The 24,829-nt window shown below is 33.9% G+C and overlaps 1 protein-coding gene across 1 annotated transcript in view; it reads right to left on the bottom strand.

Moving 5' to 3' along the window:
* CNTN5 (contactin 5) overlaps positions 1–24,829 on the bottom strand; it is a 1,390,102-nt gene that overhangs the window by 357,596 nt on the left and 1,007,677 nt on the right. The window contains exon 9 of the mRNA XM_058687390.1: positions 7,562–7,664. Within this exon, the coding sequence (XP_058543373.1) occupies positions 7,562–7,664 (103 nt within the window). The remainder of the gene's footprint in view (positions 1–7,561; positions 7,665–24,829) is intronic.

Here is a 24,829-nt window from a genome sequence, read left to right on the forward strand (position 1 = left end):
TGTGTGTTAATGGCTGCAAAAGCAAGATAAGAAATATGTAAAGTTAAAAGAAAGAAAGAAAGAAAGAAAGAAAGAAAGAAAGAAAGAAAGAAAGAAAAGATCTCCCTGTAACACTATTAGCTTGTAGAATTGTCATAGCAGATAAACTGATGTTGCTTTATGGCATATGGCTTTTTTATTACAGAATAACCCCAAGTTTGCCCTTGTGCATGGGGTCATTTAAGCATCAATGACCAAATTTTACTTCTTTCTTGTTGGTAGCTATGTGACATATCTAGTGATCTTTTTGGGGTCTGCAAAAGGTCACATGATGAAATGAAATCTGTCAGAAAACTGTAGCTAATGTAATATGGTCAGAATTTTCAGGGCCAAGACACATGAAAGCCATCTGGAGACTTCTGTCTGACCAAACCAAGGCAGTAACATACTTCCTGTTATGAAAGATTGGCCACATTTCTCATACCTGAATTAAATTCAATAAATAAGGCCAGCAGCAACTGCATGTAAAAATACTCTAGGGATACAAAACTTTAGCACAGTAAGGAAGACAGATATACACAACTGACCCCATAAGGCACTCTAAATGGTAAAATATGGATGGTGATACAGTTCCAATGGTAAGAGATTGGATTTCAAGTAAAGTAGGCAGGATTCAGCAGAGAAGCTGCATTTGACCTGTTTCAAAGGCCAAATAGAATTGTGAGGGCAGGTTATTTTAGACTGGCAGAAGTGAGTTACAAGACCACAGAAGTGGAAAAGTATGTATAGATGAGGTATAGGAAGAGGTGTGGTTGATTGAGAGGTAGAGATAAGTTTGAAAATGTAAAGTGGAACTTGTGTCAGTCCACCCTTCTTACTCTGTTTTGTGATATGAGGGCTGATGATAAAAACAAGATGGGAACCTCTGAGCTTTCAGCTTTAAGTAATTCCAGCTCTTGTTTTTCCCCACAACCCTAGAGATGATAGCTGCTTTCTGCAGTACTAATGCACCATACTTTAAAGTTCCCATTTTACTCTGTGTTGTCTTGTTAACAAGTTATATAGACTTAAAAACTGAGCACGATCAGTTGAAAATATCACCAACTTCCAATTACATTTGGAGAGGACCATTGAAATGAAGTATGAACTAGGGACCTACGGGATTTCTTACTTACATTGTCCTTTGATCTCTTATCTCTCATTTCCTTTCAGGAGTATTGTGTTCAGTGTTTAAAGCAGACCTGATAGATACCAAAGACACCCCTTCTCCCCTAACTAACGTCTCTGAGCTGAATGCTGAGTAAGAAAAGGCAACACTCTCCATTTCTACTTCCTGCATAAGCTACTTTAAAATATTATGCAATAATGTAGTTAACAAAAGCAGCTAATTAAGCCTGCCCGGCTCTAGACTCTTAATATTCAGCGTGAGTAGGTAGATGAGTGGCCAGCAAAAAAGAATGTTTATTTTAAAATTTTCATTTCCAATCCTGACCCAGACCATTTCTTTCTTTTCAGGAAAAATTCCGTCTAGATTATTGGGAGACAAATGGATATTATATTCTTCCATCAGTGTGGGTAGAGTTTCTACTGCCTCTGCTGATAATCCATTTTTCCCTGTAACAACTTTTTTTTTTGTCACAAACTTCTACATTAGACCCAGTCTGATTCTGCTAGTTTAGTCCCAAACTGTTGGAATTTCAAGCCCTCTCACCTCAATGAAACTGGAGAACAGTGTATGAGCAATCTCTTGATAATAGCATTCCGTATGTCTGCAACAGCCTTTTTATTTCCAAAGTAATTAATCCCCATTCTTTTTTTTTCTTCACTTTTCTGTATTTCTCAGGCCTTTGCATACCTTTGTTCCCCTATGGATGCTTTTTAAGCATTTCCCATTTTTTTGGGGGGGGGGGTGGGAAATTCTACCTTTGCAGAATTGACCAGTACTAAACAGAATGTGTCATAGTCACTTCACCCATATTTTCTGTACTCAGTATTGTATAATTCTATTTGCAGAAAGATTTCTACAAGTATAACTCGTTCCCATGTTGCATTCTGCTGCAGTAGCCTACAGAGAAACCATTTGATTTTTCTTAAATTCAGATTTAAATAGAGATTTATTTAGAAGACAACTTGCAGCTTTTTGCTCTGGAATTGACTTTGTATTTAACTTCAAATTAGGCAGATTGGTGAACTGGTGTGATGCTATGAGATAGTGAAATTCTATAACCTAAAATATTTTTTCTTCTGTTTTTCTTTAAGAATAAAGAAAAATATCAGCTTATATATTTTTAAATGATCTGTGAAACTATGGCTGCATTAATTTACATCTTCTAAATTATAAGAACTGAATACCTTTAGAAACAGATTATATAGAAGTAGATGTACTTACTTTTTAAGATGAATAACAACATAGTTTGTGAGCAATGGATCAGTATTCTGACATGTTTTGAAAGTTGTTAACAATCAAAGAAATTTCCAGTATGGCTTATGATATTCATGAATGATATCATGGGTCAGAGAAAATTCAAGAGATGGAATCTATCTTTATTGTATTTAAGTCTCAGTTTAAACTGGAACAAAACCGATGGGCAATGTAACTCTTAAGATAAAAATTGACTGTGGGAGGACACCTCAGTCAAAGTGTATACTGTTGCTTATGTAATGACAGACTGAACTGAAAATAGTCCAGCTAAGTCCAGCTAAATGTATGATGATAGAATGAGAATAAGGATGATGGAAATCCTTAGAAATTAGTACAGTACCTGGAACATAGTTATTTCTTAAAACCTCCAGACTTGTACTCAGTTCTAGGTCCTTTCAAGGTACGTTAGCCCATTTGCATTTACCAGATGAGCTATACAAGCACACTTCTTGCTTTTTGGCTCCTTTGCGTTAATGAATTAATTATTTTTCCTTGAGAGAGGAGTATCTAGGAAAGTAGTGGATTTAATGAATGACATGATATAAATGGTGATTTCTGGTAGGAAGTCTGAGTTGCTCCAGTAAGGGTGGGAGAAGGTAAAAGTGGGAACAACAAAATTTTGTACTTTTGATCTCCTTGTTTGTCCTTCATGCCATTATTGCATCAAATATCACTCTCTCTGACATATGTATTTCACTATGTCCTTCACACTGGTATTTATTTATTTTCTGATTTATTTTTTAATTATTTTTTAAAAATAGACTTTACTTTTTAAGTGCAGTTTTAGGTTCACAGATAGCATAATTAAGCAGAAAGTACAGTTACAATATACTTCCTGTCCCATATACCCAACAGCCCCCCTCCCATATTATCAAACACTTCATCAAAGTGGTACAAGTATTACAATTGATGAAGCTATATTGACAAATTATTATCATGAAAAGATGATAATGTAATTTAGGGTTCACTCTTGGTTTATTCTATAGGTTTTGACAAATACATAATGACGTGTCTCCAACATTATAGTATCACACAGAATAGCTTTATTACTGTAAAAGTTCTCGGTGCTTCATCTAGTCATTTCTCTTTTCCCCTAGTCCTGGCAATATTGATATTTTTACTGCATCCATAGTTTTGCCTTTTCCAGAATGTAATATAGTTGGAACCATGCAATAAATAGCCTTTCTAGATTGGCTTCTTTGATAAATCTTCCTCATTTTTAACCTCATTTTATCCCTCAAAGGAAACAACCAAACTTTTCCTAAGAATCAATAGGTAAAGGAAAGATTTTGGGATCATATTTTTAAAATAGTAAGTATAATTTGGACATGATAACATGCCTTAAAAATAAAATAAAATGAGAAGGAGAAATTGTAGGTCTAAGAGAGATACTGGTGGAGTGAGGTAAGAATAAGCAGGAAAAAGTGAGGACTAAAATATAAGTGTAAATGTAGACATAAATGAGAAAAGATGAGAGGGCAAGAAGTAGAGGTATGAATGTAGGTGGATTTGTTTGGGAGATTAGGAGTTAATCAAAAGATTTTATGCATAAAAGGCTATTTATTGTTTATTATGTGTTACTAATAAAGACTTGAATTGTATTAAGTAGACAGAATCTTTCTGAGTTTATTCATTCCTGCAACAAATATTTCCTGAGTGCTGTTATGTGTCAAGCACTGTGGTAGGCACTAGGAATAAGTAAAGAATGTAGTCATGATTCCTGCTCTCATGGAGTTTAAAACTTATTCCATTTGCCTCCCTTATCTGTCATCTTCTTCTTCCCCAAGACTTCCTCCTTTGCTTTGTGTACTGCCAACAGCTCCTCTGGGCTTGCAGGTAGGCTTCTGGTTGCCTTTAGCCATGCGAGCCACCAGAGATGGGGAGGCATGAAGAAAAAGAAATAAGGAAATGAATTTCCTGACCCTTTCCTTAGCCATGTTCTTTTAATGCATTTCTTCAGTGTCTATAGTTGCCTTGGGGGCCACAGCCCACTCCATATATCCAGCTCTTTCTGGTTTTGGTGACATTATTATCTCCTCCTCCTTTTTCATTCTGGCTTAAGGGTGGGAATGACTTCTTGGTATCACTAGTCTACAAATGCCTCAGTTTTTTTTTTTTTTTTTTTTGGTTACCTTAACCTTGCTCATGGATATTGAACGTGTGCCTTTAGTAAACTCTTTTTTTTTTTTTTTCTCAAATATTTATTTTTGGGACAGAGAGAGACAAAGCATGAACGGGGGAGGGGCAGAGAGAGAGGGAGACACAGAATCGGAAACAGGCTCCAGGCTCCGAGCCGTCAGCCCAGAGCCTGACGCGGGGCTCGAACTCACGGACCGCGAGATCGTGACCTGGCTGAAGTCGGACGCTTAACCGACTGTGCCACTCAGGCGCCCCTTTAGTAAACTCTTTTGAACCATATGAGTTGTATCCTGTTTCCACTTGGATTTATGCCTGATCCAGTGGGGGAATAATCAGAGAAACTGATATGTAAATAATATAAAATGGTATTAAGGGTTATGATTAATAACACCCCAAATATTTAGATAAAGAATAATGAGTGTGAGTTACATAAAGTAGTAACAGCTTTTCTCTTTAGAGGGTATTTAAGTTGGGGCCAAAGGATAAGTGGGAGCTAGCATGGAAAGAACAGGGAAGAGTGTTCCCTATAGAGGGAAAGCAAGTGTAAAGGCCATGAGATAGCAAAGAGCTTGGTATCCTCTATGCCAGAATTTGGTTATAATACCCCATGAGGAACATTTGGTTAAAACACTATGTGGACAGACTTAAAGGGGATATCAGCTTGAGTGGCAAGGTCCTGATCAGTATCTAGTGGTATATAATAAAGTTCTTGGGCAGGCAAAGATCCACCAGAGAATCATGTCCTTGTTAAGGTGGGAAACAGCTCAAGTGGGCTGTGGGAACTAAGCAGATGCTCAGGTATTAATTTGAAATTTCTATGATTATGTTGGGATGCAATAAGGATCTATTCCACATGATTGTGTACTCTAAAAAAATTAGCACCTGGGTGGCTCAGGTCATGATCTCAAGGTTTGTGGGTTTGAGCCACGAATCGAACTCTCTACTGTCAGCAAGGAGCCCCACTTTGGATCCTCTGTTCCCTCTCCTCCCGCCCCCCCTGCTGCTCATCCTCTCTCTTTTTCTTTGTCTCTCAAAATAGAAAAAAAAACATTAAAAAAAGTGTTTTAAAATAATTAACACATGTAAAGATGTTATTTTTAAATTTTGTTTACTTTCATCAGTGGTAGGTTAATCTTTAGGTAGAGGTAAACTCTTCATACATGCTTTTTTCATAATTATGACACTTCATAAAAAGGATATCAAGTGAGCAACAGACTTTCTTGATAGGCTGTGTGTCTTTATCTTCCCTTTTGTTTACTTATGTTGGGGAAAATGGGGAGAAGGAGTAACAAAGGAATGGAAAAGATGAAGAAAATAAAGTATTAAAATAACATAATTTGACTGTTGGATTCCACCTAGAATGAAAGGGATTTTAAGGATCAATTTACTAAACATATTTTAAGAGTTCCAAAAGCAAACACATCTAACTTATTAAATAATCCTGCCTGGGGAAATATCCCAAATTATTTTTTTTTCCTCTATAAATCCATTTCTGTAATTTGTTTTACAATATGACCTTCTTTTGTTTGTAGTTTTAATGCAAATTCTGGCATTTAGGAATTACTTAACTGCAGGAAAAAAAGAGAATTATTTAACTGCAGGATATACTAAAACCTTTGGCATTAAGTCAAAACATATTATTTTTGTATTTATCAGAATCCAGCTGATTACTCAGGACATTTTCAGGCATACTTGACACCTCAGTATGGCAAATAGTGAAAAACAATAATTTTAAGGTTGATTTAATCATGTCCATTTAACCAGTATCTTTAGGTTTGGAAAGCTTCCTCAGATATCAGCCCAAATACCCCCTAGATGAATTTTTAGTTCTTGAAATATATTTCTACTTACAAGCATATTTTGCTTACAAATGGAGTATATAACAATTTATTTTGTTTTCAGTCTATTATGATCATGTTTCTACTCAGATTTAAATAGAATTGCACATGTGTATGTTATTTCAATCAGTTTTAAATTTTAAAAAAGCATGATGTTCACTATGTTCATTCCTTAAACCTCTTCTTACTATGGATTTTTATATATAAATTTACTATAAATATGAATTTTTCAAATTTACTAATATTTTTTCTCACCCATAAGCTAAACCTACTTTAAGCACATTTATATACCATGTTTTTTCTCCAAGTGCTTTATAGCTATGTTGTGGGAGCTAGCTCACCACAACTGAAGTTAAATGATTAGTAACTCTGATAGAGATGCATTTATGTAAATTATAATTACAGAGTCTAGAAAGGACCCTGAGGTCTTATCACCTTAAAAATACAAAACAACACTCTGTTTAAAATAAATCATAATACTCTAATCAAATATAATCAAAATCTTACTCCTGCTTCTATGCTCAATAGTCATATTATAAACATCATTGACAAGTGATTATATATATTATAGGATTTAAGCCCTCAGAAATAGAATCATTAAGTCTAGCAGTCATTATAGTGTGATATATATCATCTTTCTCATTTGGGGAATGATTGCATATTGTACATATTGACAGCTGGTGCTATCATGTTATCATTCTTTCAGAAAGTACTAATCAATTGGCTCACTGTAACTACTATCTTTATGATTTTTATACTGTTGTCTCATTATATCTTATCAGAGTCTATATCATATGCACAAAAAGCAGATAACACCTTATCTTTTTATCCATGTTTTATTTATATCATTGTTGAATGATATTTAAGAATGACATTGAAAATTTAAGACATATAGGCAAAGAGAGGTAAAGCTCTTCTTTTACTTACAGAAGTTTGCTTTATGTTAAAATAGCAAGACTATATACATTACTATTCATAGAAATCACTAGAAAGATAATTATAATTGGTTACTTCATCAATTCCCATCTTCCTGTTTTTTTTTTTTTTTTTCTTTTCTTTTCTTTTTTATGAATAGCTACCAAGGAGCTTCTGGGAAAATTAAATCTAGCGAAATAAGTGATTCAAAAATAAGATATATCACACTTTAATAAATGTATCTAATTATGGAAGAATGTGTACTTACTTGCCAAGTGCAAAGCATTCCATCTTAACAGTTGTTCCCTTAGCAGCTGTAACCGTGAAAGGAAAATGGACCTCAATTTTCGGCTCATATTCTCCCATCACACCTGGCAAATAGAGAGCATTCTTTAAGCATAAAATTAATGTCACAATTTCCTTCCAATTCTGGAGATGTTACATTGAAAAGCACCGTGGTTTGGTTGTTAATGTCTGTTTGATGACTGCTAAATTTTTAATGCATTGAAGTAAGAAGTACACTTGGACTCAGTCTGAAGTTGCATGTATATTCAATACCATTTCAAGTAATAATTATTAGAAAAGTTAATCAACACTGCTAGTTTAGTTACTGATTATATTCCAGGGGAAATAAATAACTATGAACATTTCCCATGATGAATGATTGTTTTTTTTCTAAATAAGTAAAAACTTTCTTTATCATTGTCATAAAAATGAATGCTTATTCATTAAGTCAACATATATTTACTGGAGGACAGCTATGCTAACCACTAACATATATTTATTGAATATTTATCATATGCAAGCATTTTGCTAGGCATTGTGGGGATTATTAAGATAAATCAGCCATGGGCTATGCTCTCCAGCACTCAGCAAGTGTATTCTTAGACAATGACTCAAGTATAGAAGAAGAGCAATATATATAAAATTATTGTAATTCAAGATAGGAAGTGATGAGTGCTATGAACAAGATATCCTTAAACTATTATGTACATTTGAAGCACTATATATATAACAATAGTTAGGATTTGAATAAGTAGGGAAAAGATAGGACAGAAAGCAAATGAAACTCTAAGAATAAAGACAAAAAGGTGGGAAACTACCAGAAGTAGGAATATCAGCTTTTCTGGAACGTTTGGTATATGAAGAGAAATGATACTGGGCAAATTTGGAAATATAAATGGAGTACAAAAAGTAGAGGGCTTTGATGACCAGAGTAACACATTCAGACTTTAATCTGTAAATAATTTGGACCACTTGGGTTTTGAATAGAGGAGTGGTATTCTGCTGAGATGTATATACTGAAATTGGAGCAGAAACCGGTACATCAATAACATTATTTCAATAATGCAAGATAGAAAGAATAAAGGTCCAAACTTGAATTACAGTGGTAGAGAGAGAGAGAGTGAGAGAGAAGAGGCACTAGACAACAACAACAACAACAACAACAACAAATAAGTGAGCTTGGCACACATTGAGGGTGGTTGCTGGAGATAAGGGTGTGGACCTCTTCAATATATAGTGTCAATAATGACACTAAGGCTTTCAGCTTTGGGGCTGGATGGTGATGTGAATGAAAGGAAGAAGAACACAGCTACAGTGGAAAAGCTGATGACACTCAGTTTAGGAGTACTGAGTTTGATACCTGTAAGATATTCAGAAGAATCTGAGTAGACAACGCAATGAGGGAATGAAGCTCGGAATGAGTTCTGGACAAGTGACAGACATTTAATGTCATCATTTAGAACTGGCGGTTGAAGCTGTGAGATATGACTTTCACCTAAACAAAGACCTAGCTGAGGCCTGGTGAATTCCTGTGTTAGTGCTCTCAAGCAACCGAGGAGCTAATTTCCTCCCCTAAATTTTAGGAGAGCCTGTATATAAAGCAGTATAGAGGAGATAGTTATAATTTAGTACAGATGTTTCTCTGAGCAGCTTGTGTGTGTTTGGGGATGTTTGTGTTTATGGGCATGTGTGCACATCTAGGTCCATGTGCATGTATAGATAGTGCTATGTGTAATCCCTCTTTGTGTATGTGTGTGAGATGAGAAAGGACAGGAGAGATGAAAACTAGAAAGAGTAAGAAAAGTGATATAAGATATAAAGGCAAAATGTACTGGATGTACAAAGACAGAAAAGGTTACCTTTGGCAAGAAAACTTTTATGCATTTATTATCTATCTATCATCTATCATCAATCATCTATCTATCAATTATTAATTTGATATGGGCCTTGAAGAAAGAATGTGGCCCACTTTAGATGGAAAGTATTCAAATTCACTGAGGACAAGAAGATAATCTTTGCTTTTTCTTTGTTAGTGTTTTGCAAAGTAATCATAGACAAATATCACTGATATTTGCACCAAAAAGATTGGCTTCTGAACATAGCTTTGCTAATGACTTAGACTGTTCCATCTCTGATAGGTCAGTGACTTGGGGGTCTCATTTTTCTAATCCATACTCTGAGGGAACAGAAGAGAATTACCATTGATATAATGTATTACTCCAATACGCTGATTCCTTTGATTGCTTTCTAGTCCAGTGTTCACTGAACCAAGAGCCTGATTTGTATATAGCAAGTGAATTGAGCAGTTAGTCTTATTTTATCAAAATGAATGTTTAAGCACTTCTCTTTCTCAACACTATTTCCTCTTCTACCTCTTTTCTCAACTATATATGAAATATAAAATTGAAAGGTTTGAATAAGAAGGTTCAAATTACATTATCTAATTTGAGCTGCACTATAAGGTATAACTCTTTCTAATTTTACTCTTATAGTGAAGATATAAGGACAGATGAGAAAGCTCTTCACCTTTCTTGTTCTTTGACAATTGATTACATTCAGCAATTAAGTTTTGTCCTACATTTCATGGGACAATTATGTTAGAGCTGAAGTCCATGTTAGTGTATATAATTTATCTTTTTTTTTTTTTTTTTTTTTTTTTTGATGAGAGAGTTAAGAGTCAAAGAGGTCAGGTAACTGGCTCAAGTTCCTATAGAATGCTGTTGGCAGAATGGCAAAAATAGGAATTTTCTGACCTTAGGTGTTTAACAGCTATTTGCTTGACATCACTCTATTGAGGAATTTCAGTCACAACAGTTCAGGCATAACCACATGTAATATATCAATCATTGACTGTCTGTCATGGATTAATATCCATATCCATATTTTAATTTCAAGTTTTATTATTTCAAGTCATATGTGGTGTAGCTTGTAATTTGTTTTGTTGGGTAGGGTTTGATGTTAAAGGAAAGAGAAGCAGTCCTATAAGACACTTAGTTAAATATCAAAATATTAAGCCTATCTCTTTATTCAAGGTAGTTCCTTTATTTTTATTTTATTTTATTATTTTATTTCACTTATTTATTTATTTTTTCTCCCTGGAGACACTGTACATGTCTTCATCTCTTTCTCCATACCTTTTCTGGGATAGTAGGCTGTCCTATTAAAATTACATGCCATTAGAAGATGACCCCAAATTACCCTAATTCCTGATAAACAAAGGTCTTCCAGCTGAGACAACATTATTCTCCTTCTATGTCTTCATGGTTGTTTTTTTTTTTTTTGACAATTCAAATATAAATTTTATTTTTTTATTTATGATAAATCATCTTTTTTTATAACTTGATTTATTATTTTTTAAAATTTACATCCAAATTAGTTAGCATATGGTGAAACAACGATTTCAGGAGTAGATTCCTTAGTGCCCTTTACCCGTTTAGCCCATCCCTCCTCTCACAACCCCTCCCGTAACCCTCAGTTTGTTCTCCATATTTATGAGTCTCTACTGTTTTGTCCCCCTCCCTCCCGGTTTTTATATTATTTTTGTTTCCCTTCCCTTATGATTATCTGTTTTGTCTCTTAAAGTCTTCATATGAGTGAAGTCATATGATTTTTGTCTTTCTCTGACTAATTTCACTTAGCATAATACCCTCCAGTTCCATCCACATGTTGCAAATGACAAGATTTCATTCTTTGTGATTGCCAAGTAATACTCCATTGTGTGTGTATATATATATATATATATATATATATATATATATATATGTGTGTGTGTGTGTATATATGTGTATGTATATACACATGTACATATATATACATGTGTATATACATACACATATATATACATATATATACGTATATGTATATATATATATATATATATATATATATACACACATATATATACATATATATATGTGTGTATATATATACACACCACTTCTTTTTTATCCATTCATCCATCGATGAACATTTGGGCTCTTTCCATACTTTGGCTATTGTTGATAGCACTGCTATAAACATGGGGGTGCATGTGTCCCTTCAAAACAGCACACCTGTATCCCTTGGATAAATGCCCAATAGTGCAATTGCTGGGTCATAGGGTAGTTCTATTTTTAGTTTTTTGAGGAACCTCCATACTGTTTTCCAGAGTGGCTGCACCAGCTTGCATTACCATTGATTTTCTTGTTTATTCCAATTACTTGCAAAGAGTTAAGGTGCTTTTCCCTAAGTGGAATGTAATTTCAAGTACTGTTTCTTTAAGTGTTTTGCAGACTAGAGAGCCAACAACATCCAAAAAAAATGGAAAACTTACAAAAATTTCATTGTACATGTTTCAACTCTAAGCCTAGTGATAAATAATCTTTGAAGACGTTTCATTTGTAAATATCTTTTTAAACTGTCTTTAGCAATTTGAATATAAATATGTAAGTATTGTGCTGTGTAAGTGACCTGGTAAGGAAATAAAAGCCCAAATAAACAACAACAACAACAACAACAACACAACACCAGTAAATAATAATGATAATAACAATAATGATAATGACAAATATGAGATGGAATGAAAGGAAAAGACTAAATAATTCACATTGTGCCTATAGACTTTGTGCTATGTACTCATCTTTTTGGGACATATTGAATATCAACTTGTGATTTGTAGATAAGTGATGTAAATCCCAGCTCCAGCCCTGGCTCTATTGAAACATTGAGGCAATCACAAACCCTCTCTGGGTCAATTTTCTTCTGTACAATGCGAATGTTAATATTACGAATGATTTAAAAATCTAGAAGTATGTTAGGGAATATATATTGCACATTCATATGTTCCTCTTTACTACTGTAGTCAAATAAATTAAAAGTTATAATCTTTGAAAATGTTATCCAGATGCCGTGTTTTCAATTCCAAAATGGAGTCCTATCTGATAAGCAACAATTTCACAAGCTTAGATAGACAACATATTGTTTTCTCTCTTCAAAAGTACATATTTCTCTGAATCATAGTTTCTCAAGATGAATAATTGTTATGTAAATAAAGGGATTGATGAATCTCTTGGCAAGAGGAAATAAATAATTTGTGTTATCTTCAAATAAATGTACCATTATGAGTAGTATTTATCTAAGGAGATTGAAAAGAACTAGAAGTGTTTATTATTAGATGTTTTTCTTGACTATTAAATATATTCTGAAAATCAGAGAGACCAATAGATTTTGTTTCCTTTCCACACACCAAGAAAAATTTGATCAAGGGGATGCTTCACACTGTAATTGGTTTCCATTGATTACTGAATTTTAAGACGTATTTTCTTCTCCTGTTCTTGACACTGTGATTTAGAGAAATATATGCATCTCTCTCCACCATAATCTGAAAACTCAACCCATGTGCATCAATAACTGGGAAAAATAATTTATAAAAGTAAAGTCTAAAGAAATCAACTGTATATTTTTTCCTGAACAAAACAATAAGTTCTCTAGCTTTAAAACAATAGTCTCGATAGAGAAAATTTGAAAAGTTTAACAAAGAGTTGAATATTCACTATAAGAAGTATGTTAAAAACTTTCCTTTTATTAAAAAAAAGTTTTCCATTTTTAGGAAATTAAGTATGTTTGATATTTTTTAATGTTTATTTTATTTTGAGAGAGAGAGAGCATGAGCAGGGGAGGAGGAGGAGAAGGAGAAGGAGAGACATGGAGAGAGAGAATCCTAAGCGTTTTCATGTTCAGCCAGACATGGGGCTTCATCTCACAATGGTGAGATCATGACCTGAGCCAAAGTCAAGAGTCAGAAGTATAACCGACTAATCCACCCAGGTGCCCCAGTATGTTTGCTATTTTATAAATTTATATTTACAAATACAATTACAGAAACTTCACTGTAAATATATCTTCATAACCAAAAACATAAGTCCAATTTAAAACTCTCATGCATGATTTTCTTACTAAGTTTTCTTTGACTTTGTGCATTGTGTGTGTGTATGTCTGTATGTGTGTCTATGTCTGTGTGTCTATCTGTCCGTGTGTGCCTTTCAAATATGAAAAAAATATTGGTACCTGCTATGATTAGCAGCTATATTTCTATATGGTTTATTCAAATATTTATTTCTACTAGTATATTTTTCCATTAAAAAGAGAAAGTAAAATGCCACAGATATACAGTGGACTTTCTTCACTGCATTAAGCACATTAAACACAAATTGCTATATTCACAGTCCCTTCTATAAGAAACTAAAACTAGTAATATAGAAATAAGATAAAGGTAAGACAAGGCAAACCTAAGTTATGAGAAAGCAGTTTCGACACACACACTATCTGGAAGGTAAGAAGATCTATTCAAATCAGAAGGTAAGACTAAGCCAATTGGAAAGTAAAAAAACAAAAAAAAACAAATAAACAAAAACAAATAAAAACTATGTATAAGAGCTGAATTGCATTATTGGGAAATATATAAAAGAAATAGCCATATAATCCTATTACTAAGATTCCTAGGACTGTTTGGATTCAGCTACTTTACAGTCTTAGTCCCCATGGAGCCAGGCCATATTGCAAACCCTAATCTTGGAATTTTTGAATCTCTCCTTTATCTTACCATGCCATGTATTTCCTGAAAACAAAAGTCTCTTATTTAGGTTCACTGGAGTGAGCTTCTATACCTTATAACTACCTAGAAAACCACATTACCTTTTAGTTCTAGATTCTTTAGCATTATTCAGAGAAATTGCTCCTTCCAGAAAAGTTTCTTACCTATAGCTATCTATTTATTCATACAGTAATCACTGAGAGGTCATGGGACTTAAATATCCTTGGAAGAATTAGTTCTGCTAGCTCATTTGATCAGCTGCCTAGTTGCATAACTCAGGGAAAAATGTGACAAATGGGTTGTTTTAACTATTGTTAAAAGTTTATTTTTACACTTTAATCTGCACAGATTGTTTTCTCACTTCAGTCTTGTTATTGAGAATGCCAGCATTCCTGCTGTTAGCACTCAGATTTCAGATACTAAACATACCAGGCCCTGATTTACTTTGTAAACAATTCACCACATATTTTATTTTATAAAAACTCTTATGGGTTTCAAAGGCTTTATGAATAATATGGTTCAAAAGATAAATCTTTCCAGAGGAGGGGATGTCAATTATCACAGCTTCATCATGGGGCTTTATGTGCATTAAAGATTCTAGATGTAAAGAAAGAAAAAACTTTTTGAACACCTGCTGTAAGCCTAGTGCTGTAAGTGTATGTAACTATATTGTCATTTAAATCTTACAAACACAACAAGGTAGGCATGATTATCTCCATTTTAATTAAGAGGAAACTGATTATTTGAAAGGTTAAATAACTTGTTCAACATCACTGAGCTATTAAATGACAGGTAAGAGCTACAAATCTAGGACTACATCAATTCTGAAGCCAACTCCCCCTCCTTATTCTATGTTGCTCCCCAGGAAAAGTTCCCACTGTTTGCAAAGCAGAATTCATTCAGTCATTTCCAATTTTGTAGACAACCAAATTCCACTTCAAATACAGGGTATTTTCTTACCCTCTACATCCTCCCCCTCCCCATCCAACCAGGTTAATCTCTGTTTCTTTGTCTGTCTGTATCTCTCTCTTTCCATTTCTAATTATCTTTATCTTTATCTATCTATCTATCTATCTATCATCTATCTATCTATATGTATATCAATACCCATATCATTTCTCAATATATACATATACATATATATATATATTAGATAAATAGTACTATAATATACATATTTTCTATATATTTGATTTCTCTATATATTCTATTTTTCTATATATTTCTATATATTCTATATATATATACTATATATATATATATATATATATAGTATATATTATAGAACTGTTTCTTTTTTTGTAAAACTAATTACAATTGTAACTGATTGTTCAATCTGATCGCACTGTATCCCTTTGCTCAATTTCTGTTTCTCTTGTAATCTATAAGCTTAAGCAGGACAGAGACCACATTGTTTTGTTACCTTTGTAATCTCAAACAGTACCTGATACAAAGCCAGTGCTCAAGAATACTTGATACCTTAACCAAAGAATCTATTTGTCAGGGTACCTGGGTGACTCCTTTAAGTGTCTGACTTCTGCTCAGGTCATGATCTCACGGGTTACAGCCCTGCGTTGGGCTCTGTGCTGACAGCTCAGAGCCTGGAGCCTCTTTGGATTCTGTGTAGCCCCCTCTCTCTGCCACTTTCCTGGTCAGGTTCTGTCTCTGTCTCTCTCTCTCAAAAATAAAATAAACATTTAAAAAAAAAAGAATCTTTTTTTAGATGAAGGCAGAATCATTGGTAATCACAAAATTCAGGTTTTTAAACTTTTGTAGTGGGTGGCAAAGGTGAGATGGAGTGCAAATTCAAGGCAGGCAAATAGGTTAAGAAACAGAGAGGTCAGGATGTTGAATGGATCATTGTTATAAATGTGGATGTTACCCAGACAGAGTAACATTGGTAAAGGAGGAAGACTAAACTAAGAGGATGAAACATTACTGCAATAGAGTTCATTGCAACTGCTAAAAACATGCCATGATCCTTTCTCTTAATTTACTGATGTTTTCATTTCTTTGTTTTCCACTCAAAGACTTCAATGTTCTAGTCCTAAATTATCTTTTCAACTTTACTTCTTACTCTTCCCCTTCATGCATCTATGCATGATTATTCTATGTAACAAAAAATTCTTGTTATATTCAAAAATATACTTTACTTGTAACTGGTTATGAGCTATCCACATGCTGTGTGCTCTTATCTAAAAATACCTTAATATCATCCCATGCACACTAAAGTTTATCTATCAGTAAACTTCACTTCACATTCCATCTCAGAAGACAATGACAGCAATGATGATGATGAAGAAGGGAAAGAGGAGGAGGAAGAAGAAAAGACAGTTGAGAGGAAGGAGAAAGAGAAAGAGAAGAAAAAAGAGAAAGAGGAAGAAGAAAAGGAGGATAAATAAAAAGTGCGAGAGAAGGCAAAAAAAAGAAAACAAGAAAACATCCACCCTCCTAGTAAAACACAAACAACTTCAAAATAACCCCAGAAAGAAATTTTGTCCCATATTTCTGGATTACCGTGGTGTCTTATTTCTTTTGATACTAATTATGCTATACTATGCATTACAGTTATTTATATACAGCTATTCCAATTGTCTTACTAGTTGAAAGCATCATGGTCAAATCTGAATTCTGCTATCTGTCCCTAGTCTGTCTTTCTGATGTCTTTGAAACGTGTCCTCTGAACTTGCAGGTTGTTATAAGCAAACTTATCTTTTTGTATAGCTGTTTTAACTCCTTACTCTAACTGCTCATCTAAAAGTAATGTGCATTTTCCTTTATAATATTCACTTGGCTTTCATTACTCAGCAGAATAGAGCTGTGACATACTGCCAATCCAGTCTTTTCTCGAAAAAGCCATTCAAGATTCCAGATCAACACTTGAATCTGTTGGTTTGTCTTTCCTACTACTAATACAAGAGCTATTGTCCTGAGCCAAGCAAGCAAATAAACAAAGAACAGCAGACAGCAAATATAACAAATATTTTATATTTAATGCTAATTCTCTGCTTCAAAGACTCTGCTTAGTGGTGATTTAAAGTAAAATCTGAACCCTCTAGCAATGCATTGAAAAACCTTACTAATTTGTACTTTTCCTCTCCAGTTAATCTTGTATTTAGTAACTCTTCTCACAAATCTTACTCTGTAGCCACACAATACTTTTCTCCATTTCTCAAAATAACCATGGCACTTTACAACCACATGCTTTTGCCTTTTTCTGTACTTCATGTAACCTCTCCCTCTATTTAATAAACTAACATTCAGTTTTTAAAATCATTCCCCAATTTCATCTCCCCATCTTTAGAAGAATTAATTTCACTCTATTGTTTTCACAGTGCACAGTTCAAAACATTATTTTAGTGCATATCTCATTGCATTTTAATGATGTTTACTTCTTTATATTCCTCACTGCATTATGGTTTCTAGCAATGAGGAAATGGAGTTTGTTCTTTTGTATCTGCAGTGCCAATGTATAAACTGATGAACTTCTATCTGGCTACATGTCATTCTTTGGATGAGCCTGGGTTCCTTGGTTCATAGTTTCTCCCATTGAATTCTTTTATTTTTTTATTTTATTTTTTTTAATATTTTTTTTTAATGTTTTTTATTTATTTATTTTTGGGACAGAGAGAGACAGAGCATGAACGGGGGAGGGGCAGAGAGAGAGAGGGAGACACAGAATCGGAAACAGGCTCCAGGCTCCGAGCCATCAGCCCAGAGCCTGACGCGGGGCTCGAACTCACGGACCGCGAGATCATGACCTGGCTGAAGTCGGACGCTTAACCGACTGCGCCACCCAGGCGCCCCTCCCATTGAATTCTTGATTTCATTTTCCTACTAAAATTTTGATTCACTATCTTGGATTGGTTCTTACAAACATTTCTTTGTTCCTCATTTAAAGCTTGAAAGTGTTTCAGGAGCAAACCAAGGAATTTCCTCATAATCTTTCTAGGATTTCATGTTCATGTCTTTTCGGATTTCTTTCCATAAATATAATGTAATTTAAATCTTTGACCTTAATCTCTGGTTTATTTGGTCCCTGATTCTGCTATCTTTTCCATCCAATCTATTCTGTAAACAACTCCAGCTTAATCTTCATAAAATAATATTATCATCATTTATTTTCCTCTCTTAAAAAAATTAGTGATTTCCCATTGTCTTATTGATAAAATTTAAACTCCTCATTTTGTCATGTAAAGCCTTCAAAATCTGCTCCAAACCTAATTTATCAACCTTAGTTTTCACTTGAGTAGAATAAGCCCACTGCTCTGGTTAGACTGTCTCCAAAATGGCACTTATTTATTCCTGTGTTATATTTAAATTATAAACCTATATATCCATTAAAATACTCTCCATTAAGAAAGATGGATTAAGTTTCTTTCATCAGGATTACCTTCCACAACCACAGTACTCAAAATGATGGCTCCATTCCCTAGATTCTAATAGCATTTACTACTTACATTTATCATCTCTACTTAGTCATGTTTTATTTAGTGTTTAATGTTTACATGTCCTGTTTCTCTAATGAGATAGATAATTAATTTGTGGCTAGAGCCATGCCTTACACTTATTTTTGACTTATTAAACTCAGATCATTGTAGTTTCATACACATAGATAGTCTTAGTTTACTATAAGCCAAGTGATAAGGGATAGTTATTGAGCATGAATTATACATATAGCATAGAAAATTCAAATTCATTTAAAAATTTTTCATTACTCAGGACTGGGAAAACATCATAATCCAGAATTTGCTCCGAATCCTTATAGGTAATTTCAGATTTTAATATCATTTGGGGAGAGAAATTAAATTTACCAGTTTTATTCTGTATAGATATATAAATGAAAGATACAATATTTAAAAAATGATTAACCCATTAATATATTATGATACTGTTTTTTTCTTGGTCATTAAAAAAATTGTCTTAGGTTTTACTACTGATGAGATGGAGATTCTGAAGCCTGTTAATGATAGATAGATTAAACCACAATGCATTTGAGTTTTCATGTCTTTCACAAAAGAATATGTCTTGGCAATACAGATCAACTTATTAATGTAGTTTCCTTATTATTAAGTTTAATAAGTTTCCTTATTATTTTTCTTTGTTGAACATATTATCCAGTATTAAGCCAAAATAAAGGACAAAAAGAATTTAACCACAAAATAATTATAATTATTGAATATAACTATTCACATTAAAAAGCAACAACAACTAGGAACTGGTATTTAATAGACTGCAAAGGGTACACTTTTTTTTGTTTTGTTTTTTGTTTTTTTGTTTTTTTGAAAAAAGAAGGGAGTGACCCAGAAAAAGAATTTGTAATGGACAGGGTGTCTTCCTTTGCAAATTTTCCTAGTTCCACTTGGGTGTGGGTAAATGCTTCCTAAAAAGAACCAGAAGCAGGGCTTCTCACTTTCAGTGAGTAAGTGCTCACTGAAAACATGCTAGTTAAACACATGTTGGATTTCTAACACTGAAAAGTCTTTGGAAATCTGTTTGTTTGTTTTGTTTTTGTTTTATTTTTTGTTGATTTTTTAAAATTTATTTTATTTTCCATCATGATGAGGGTACTCTTTTTTTTTTAATTTTTTTTTCCAATGTTTTTTATTTATTTTTGGGACAGAGAGAGACAGAGCATGAACGGGGGAGGGGCAGAGAGAGAGGGAGACACAGAATCGGAAACAGGCTCCAGGCTCCGAGCCATCAGCCCAGAGCCTGACGTGGGGCTCGAACTCACAAACCGCGAGATTGTGACCTGGCTGAAGTCGGACGCTTAACCGACTGCGCCACCCAGGCGCCCCATGATGAGGGTACTCTTTAATCCCTATTACCTATTTCACCCATCCCTCCACCCACCTCCCCTCTGGTAACCATCGGGTCTCTATCATTAAGAGTCTGTTTTTTGGTTTCTTTCTCTCTCTCTCTTTTTTTCCCTTTGCTCATTTGTTTTGTTTCTTAAATTCCACATCGAGTGACATCATATTGTATTTGTCTTTCTCTTTCTGACTTATTTTTCTTAACATTATACTCTCTAGCTCTATCCACGTTGCTGCAAATGGCAAGATTTCATTCTTTTTTTATGACTGAATAATATTCCCCCTCTCTTTTTCTCTCTGTATGTCATAAATTCTTTATCCATTCATTTATTGATGGACATGTAAAAAAAAATAAATTACACATCAACTTATTCCAGCTCAAAAAATTTGTTCCCAGGTTTAAATTGGTTTAGTGAAATAATGGCTTGGGGAAGTAAGCAATTTAATGATAGATGCAAATATGATCTGTAAGGTCTTTTTTCTTAGTTTTAATAGGATTTGTTTATATTGCTGGTCATTCAATTTGTGAATAGTTTTTGTAGGTTATAACCCACTCCCCCTGTTATTTTTATCATCTTTTTTTTACAAGATTTCTAAAGTTGTAGAGATAAATTAAAATATAAAATTATAATTAGATAGGAATTTACCCAAAGGATACAGGAGTGCTGATTCATAGGGACACATATACCCCAGTGTTTATAGCAGTGCTAACAACAGTAGCCAGATTATGAAAAAAAACCCAATTGTCCATCAACTGATGATTGGGTAAAAAAGATGTGGTTTATATATACAATGGAATACTACCTGGCAATAAGAAAGAATGAAATCTTGCCATTTGCAATAACATGGATGGAATTGGAGAGTGTTATGTTAAGTGAAATAAGTCATTCAGAAAAAGACAGATATCATATGTTTTCACTCATATGTGGAATTTGAGAAACTTAACAGAAGACGATGGGGGAAGGGATGGGGAAAAATGGTTTCATCAGAGAGGGAGGCAAACCATAAGAGACTCTTAAATATAAACTGAGGGTTGATGGGGGAGACGGGAGGGAAAAATGGGTTATGGGCATTGAGGAGAGCACTTGTTGGGATAAGCACTGGGTGTTTTATGTAAGCGATGAATGATGGGAATCTACTTCTGAAACTAAGAGCACACTGTATACACTCTATGTTAGCTAACTGGATAATTAATTATATTTAGAGGAAAAAAATAAAAAAATAATGAAATTACAATTGGAGAACTAGTGTGACATTTCAGGTCATGCACTAATCACTGTTGGATGTGTAAATTTAATATAGTAATGAAAATTATACTCAGTCCTTCTTTGGAGTTTACCATGTACCAGGTACCTCTCCAAGTCCCTTAGATACGTCAACTGTAATTCTTAGAACACTTAGAATTGGTCTAGTAATTTCCTCATTTTACCTCTGAGAAAACTAAATTAGAAAGGTTAAAACTTGTCCAAAGTCATGGTAATTAAACATACAGGCAGAATTTAAATCAGGAAGTCTGATTCCAGAGTCCATGATGTTCTCCACAATTTTATATAATGAATGAATTGTATTCCATGTGTTCTGTACTAAATCAGTGCCAAAGACACTTTGAAGCCAAAGACATTTTTCCATAGAAAATTGTAAGTATGGTTTGGTTGTTATTTAACTTACAAAATGCTGCCTAGTTCGTAATAAGTGATCTAGAATACCAACGCAGCTCTTTGGATTTCGGGGTCCTAGAAGCAAGGATTCTTATGGTTAAGAGAGAGGGGAAAATAAATCACCTCTCCTCTCTACATATGCTTTCTTCATGGATGCAGAGACAGACTCAGACAAAAACTTGAAAGAAAGTTGCTTATTTTTCCATATTCTGTTTTTTATTTACTTTTCTTTCCTTGTTCCTTTGCGTATGTTTTTCCATCTGTCTATAATGCCAGCCCAGAACTGGGGCAATTTACAAACTTTTTTCTTCCTCAACACTGCACTCAAATGTCAACTCCGCTCTGTAGTTTCCTGATGGCGCTGTGGAGTTGGTCCCTGCTCTCTTTGCACATCTGACATACGATACCTCTTTATTTTGCTGTTCACACATTGTGGTGTTACTTAACAAAATTATCACCTTGTCTATCTTCCCCATTAAATGATGTGTTCTTTGAAGATCAAAGGGTATATTATTTATCTTGAAAACCAAGAACCAAAAAACTGTGAACTATGGCATATTCTTTATATGCATCATTAATCTTTTTTATGCATAATTATTCTAATCTTTACAATATGAAGGCAGATATAATCCCTGTTACATGAATTAAGAAACCAAGGTTTGAAAGAGTGGATCATGTAATTAAAATGAGGCAGTACTGGGATTACAAAATAATTAAGTCTGCCTCAAAAGATCTCTGCCAGACTCTCTCTGTCTCTGTCTCTGTCTCTGTGTGTGTGTGTGTGTGTGTGTGTATAGTTTAAATGATACTAAATTCCTTTTTATTATTTTTCATAGTCTTATCCAACTCTCTTCCCTTATAACCCCTTTTTTCTGGGAAATTGTGTCAGTAAGATGTTAAAGTAAAAAGATATAATTTAACTCATATATGCTCTAAAGTAAAAATGACTGGGGCACCTGAGTGGCTCAGATCAGTTAAGCATCCGACTCTTGATTTCTGCTCCAGTCATGATCCCACCATTTGTGAAGTCAAACCCCACATCACGCTCTACGCTCACAGCACGAAGCCTGCTTGGGATTCTCTCTGCTTCCCTCTCCCGCCTCTCTTTTTCAAAATAAATTTAAAAAAATTAAAATTTTTAAAAATTAAAGATTACTGATCTCTAATTCTCTTTGTGGAAATTTATTTTTTAAAGCACAATGCTTATTCACCTAAATGACTATTTAATTGGTGAAATTTTAGCTTGAGTTGTTTAAGTATAATGCCACAGAGGGGGAATAGGTTGTAGATAGTGGGTCTATTGCATTTAGCCATATCTGCCTGAGAGTCTATTTCTGAGATTAGAGCCTCTAAGTTTTTCTCATTGTTTCTTTTTAAAATTTGTTCTCTGCTTTCATTCATATCTGAATTTCAAATTCTCTAAAAGCTGCTTGAGGATACATCTTTTGTTTAAATAAAGTTAAAGTCAGAAGGGCCTGTGGCAGTGACCAACTATTATTGGTCCTATAGTGACCAATAGGACAGCTATTTATACATAGGAATAGTTTCTAATTTGGCTATATGTAAGATATGTACTACATGTATTTCATTATCTGGATGTCAGGATGACAGCAAAAAATTTCTTTATTTAATTTTAATTAATTTATTAAACCAATGAGTGATAGAAATATTCTGTAAGATTCTGAATTTGATATAGTCTTCATTTTCTTTTCTTCATAATTATTTTCTTTTAGTAGTCTGACATTTTAAAAGAAAGCCTACATTTAAGGGAAAAAAAAGTGTGCTGTAAAATCAAATAAACCTACTAATTATTAAGGAAATTAGGCTATGTATTCTCTTGACAGATATTTTGTCAGATAATTAACACACTATATAACAGGCAACCTTACATTCTCCATAGATGAATTGTGTCATTCCCCAAAATCAGCATAACCCCAATTTTACTTATATGGGTTACTCGTTACACTCTAATTTAATACATTTGATGGATTCGCTTTCTTGATGAATTGAGAAAAAAAATCCTCACAATGTCTATTCCAATGAAACTGAGAAGAAGCAAATATTGGTTCTATTATAGACATGCTACTCATACTGAGGATCATCTCTAAGTATACCCTTTAAATTTGAAATAGGTAATATTGAAGTAATTCAAACCCTTGATTTGGCAATGATGTCATAAGTGAGGCCTAATGATACAATGATACACACTTACTATGAGTTAGAGGTCTAGTTCCACATGTCCTACCAACTCTGAGCTTGAGTGAGGTCCTTAATGGGCTGGCAACTGAACAATGAAGTATAACATTTAGCAATGTACTTTTTAGAGTCATACAAACATAGGTAAGAGGACCTGTTACCTGTCCAAATGGCAGATTCTTTAACTATAAAAGAAAGATAGGCTCAAAATGCTGTTTTGTTGTGAAGAACGAACAAGAGAATGTATGAAAAGTTTTCAGCACAGGTGCCTGATGCATAGGAAAAATATCAAGCATTATGAAGCCTTCCACTAATGTAGCTGCTATCTTCCGTACACAGCACTGAAATATATGGGTTATAAAATAGTAAGATGAATCATTGAGTTTTAAGTTACGGTGAGTTTTGAATAATGGTGAAATCATACTTATAAATGTAAATGGTCTCCCAGTATGTCTACTTTGAAGAACACATTTATTTGAACATATTAGTTTCAGTACGTTTATTTAAAAAATAAGAATTGATTTTCCTGAAAAATTTGCAAAATAGCTCATTGGGATGAACTGTGAAAGAAACACTTCTAAATATTACAAATTGTTTTCCAGAAGCAGTTTTAGAACCCTCAATATCCTGGATGTGAATTTCAGCACTGAATAACAAAAGTGATCACAAAATAAAAATATAATTCAACAAAGAAGGGTATCAATAAAGACATATATTCAACATCCTTGCAGGATAAGAGAACCATTAAAATATCTACCATAACAGGGCCGCCTGGGTGGCGCAGTCGGTTAAGCGTCCGACTTCAGCCAGGTCACGATCTCCTGGTCCGTGAGTTCGAGCCCCGTGTCAGGCTCTGGGCTGATGGCTCGGAGCCTGGAGCCTGTTTCCGATTCTGTGTCTCCCTCTTTCTCTGCCCCTCCCCCGTTCATGCTCTGTCTCTCTCTGTCCCAAAAATAAATAAAAAAGGTTGAAAAAAAATTAAAAAAAATATCTACCATAACATTATTCAA

The sequence above is a fragment of the Neofelis nebulosa genome, chromosome 10, assembly GCF_028018385.1.
Source record: "Neofelis nebulosa isolate mNeoNeb1 chromosome 10, mNeoNeb1.pri, whole genome shotgun sequence".
Taxonomy (NCBI): Eukaryota; Metazoa; Chordata; class Mammalia; order Carnivora; family Felidae; genus Neofelis; species Neofelis nebulosa.